We start from the raw sequence: 2,876 nt of genomic DNA, 5'->3' as shown, positions 1-2,876 counted from the left end.
GCCACCATGTTTGCAAAAAAAAAAAAAAAAAAAAAAAAAACCAAAAGAATAGTTTGCAATGTGCTCAATGCTCTTGTATTTATATCTCTGGCTATAAATTATTATTTGGGATTCTTTGCCCGGACCAAAATATAAGCATCCACACTGGTTACAAACTCTTCAGCCGATTCATTTGTTGGGGGTTCATGAAATTCCAATGATCGAGTTGCCTTATTTATATTCTGACAAGTACATAATGATCTACGTTTTGAACATGCTTTATTGTGTGTGACCAACATCAAACAAAAAGTTAGAGATAAAACTTTTGAAAAAAATGCAAAAAAAGGGATTATGATAAAACTTGTAATTGCCATTAATTTGTCCGGGAATACTTTTTGTATCCGACAAAGTATCTTGTGTGTGTACAAATGGAAAAACCTGTAAAGAGACTAGCTAACAAAAATTCTATTGCTCTAGAACCTATTCAATTTATTGTGTTTTGCTCAAGTGAAAGGTGAGATCAATGAATAACTCCTCACTGCAAGGAATAGTGAGGCCGCCCATCGGATGATGAAATCCGAATTCTTCTTCAGTTTGGCATAGCAATTCTTGAAACAAAGGATTATTCAAATACGATAATGGAATTACAAATCGCTTCTTTTCACTCTCCCCGACATAACAGCCAAATGCCCCTTTGGAACGTCAGTTGATCTCTTTTCAGCCGATAAAGACCGTCTAAGAATTTTTTGAATAGCCATCGATTTTTGTTACAAGTAAAAATCTTGTTGAGGCCGAAGATGAAAATAAAGAAATATATGTTTAGTGAAACAGATGAAAATCTTGCAAATCAAGTTTTGAAGGTTGGTTGTGAGTTGAGAAATGTATCGTGTAAACATATATATAGATGAACTTTTCAATGCCATAATCCTCAACAAATGTTGGTTGTGAGTTTAGTGAACTTTTTAACTATAGCTGGATAGAGTGGTTATGAAGTGGCCAAATGGTTTATGACAAACAAAATCGCATGCTTTTGTCTCAAAATTCTTCACAAAATTTGAGCAAGAAAATGTCATACGGCCCACCGAATTGAATGTGGCATAAGTTAAATTACAAAACATAACTTAGCATTGCCAACTATACTAGCAAATGGAAGATCATACATACATATATATGAGTGGCAATCATTCAGCTATTATAATTTTGTGGGGTCACATTAGATAGAAGAGAAAACTAATTATAGAGTGGTTTAAGGGCCAATGTTGCTATAGTTGGTGGGATACAGCATATTCGATCACACAAATTCATCTTGGCTTGAATTTATTATGATTTGTTTTGAAAGACAAACGCATGTGACATCATATGTGTAGGTTTCTCGAGTTTCATAAAGCACCATTTATTTCGATTTCTAAAGTATATATAGAAACACCATATTTCCTTGATTACAACCATCAACAACAACTCCTCCTTTCTCAGCTCTTGCTTATTTCAAATACTTCTCAAACAGTTCTAAACTTCCATCTAAGCAAGATTCACTTCACACAAAAATGGCCATCCGCCAAATACTGAAACGATCTCTATCCAACGAAAAAAGATCTACTGAAGTTCCAAAGGGGCATTTAGCTGTGTACGTCGGAGAAAGTGAAAAGAAGCGATTTGTAATTCCATTGTCGTATTTGAACCATCCTTCGTTTCAAGAATTGCTATGCCAAGCGGAACAAGAATTCGGATTCCATCATCCAATGGGTGGCCTTACTATTCCTTGCAGTGAAGAGTTATTCATTGATTTGACCTCTCATTTAAGCAGAGCTTGATATTCGAGTATAATTTTTGTTAGCTAGAATTTTTTCCTATTTGTACACACATACGATACTTTGTCGGATACAAATTGTATTCCCGAACAAACTAATTGTAATACCTTCGAAAGATTTTGTTATAGAAGGCAACTCATTGGAAATTTCATGCAACCCCCAAGTTTGAATTGGCAGAAGACTTTGTATTTTGGCCTAGACAAAGAATCCCACATAGGAAAATAACCAAATAATTGTTTATAAAACAGGGAGATAAATACAATGGCAGTAACTTGTTCTAATTTACACAGCTGTGTACTGAGCACATAGCTAACTATTTTTTCGCCTTTTACTAATGAATACCGTGTGTTCCCTGCAATTCAAGCATCATACGCTCTTTTTTTAAGGGTTAATTTTCTTGTAAGAAATTTCCCAAACAATTCTAGTCTAATTTCACTTTTTTTTTTTTTTTTTTTTTCTCTTTTTTTTGTCAATCTTAATTGAAATATGCTAGTTTTATTAAAAATAAATGAAATCAAGCAGCATACCCTTTTGTGGGATAATTACATTTTCCGTCCTTATACTTTACCACTTATTCGTTTTTCGTCCCTAAACAAGTTGGAGTGACATTATTCGTCCCTCTACATGCCATTTTTTAGCAGTTTCCGTCCTGCCGTTAATTCTTGCTGTTACTTTGGATGGAGGTCTGACGTGAACCTAAAAATCTTAATATATGCTGCTGACATGGACGATTAATCCATGTGGCCACTCACATGTATGCTGCTGTTGATATGCTTCGTGAAACCAACTCATATTAACTCAAATTACCCATGCATTGGCACCAAACAAGACTCATCTTTAAACTTTGCTACGGAACGAGCCACCATGCACATTCCATTTCAACTTTGCAAACGAGCTACCACCATGCAAGAGACCCATTCCCACCTAATTAAGAGGAAATTCGCAGAATTGAATGTGAACGATACAATTGTTGTATGAATAATATTTATTTTGACTTTGCATGAAATTTCCATATTTGAACTCAAAACTTACAGTGAAATAACCTTTTGCAATTTGTGTGCATATACACACTTTAGAATTAATGAATAT

General features: G+C 34.4%; 1 protein-coding gene and 1 non-coding gene across 2 annotated transcripts; both read left to right on the top strand.

Annotated features, from left to right (window-relative positions):
* The first annotated feature begins 1,337 nt into the window (after positions 1-1,337).
* LOC105960440 (auxin-responsive protein SAUR21) lies at positions 1,338-1,943 on the top strand. Its single transcript, XM_012984613.2, has one exon. It carries the CDS (start codon positions 1,524-1,526, stop codon positions 1,788-1,790), a length of 267 nt encoding a protein of 88 aa, XP_012840067.1. The 5' UTR covers positions 1,338-1,523; the 3' UTR covers positions 1,791-1,943.
* A 131-nt stretch (positions 1,944-2,074) lies between these two features.
* On the top strand, positions 2,075-2,196 carry LOC148770071 (U5 spliceosomal RNA). The gene has a single exon (XR_016031941.1). It is a non-coding gene; the product is annotated as a U5 spliceosomal RNA (small nuclear RNA).
* The last annotated feature ends 680 nt before the right edge of the window (positions 2,197-2,876 follow it).

Source organism: Erythranthe guttata, chromosome 6 (assembly GCF_056151865.1).
Source record: "Erythranthe guttata isolate IM_541 chromosome 6, IM_541, whole genome shotgun sequence".
Classification (NCBI taxonomy): Eukaryota; Viridiplantae; Streptophyta; class Magnoliopsida; order Lamiales; family Phrymaceae; genus Erythranthe; species Erythranthe guttata.
This window is presented reverse-complemented; position numbering and strand designations above follow the sequence as displayed.

What these genes read in the sequence shown, in the direction of transcription:
- LOC105960440 (XM_012984613.2), top strand. Translation starts at nt 1,524, where the DNA reads ATGGCCATCCGCCAAATACTGAAACGATCTCTATCCAACGAAAAAAGA.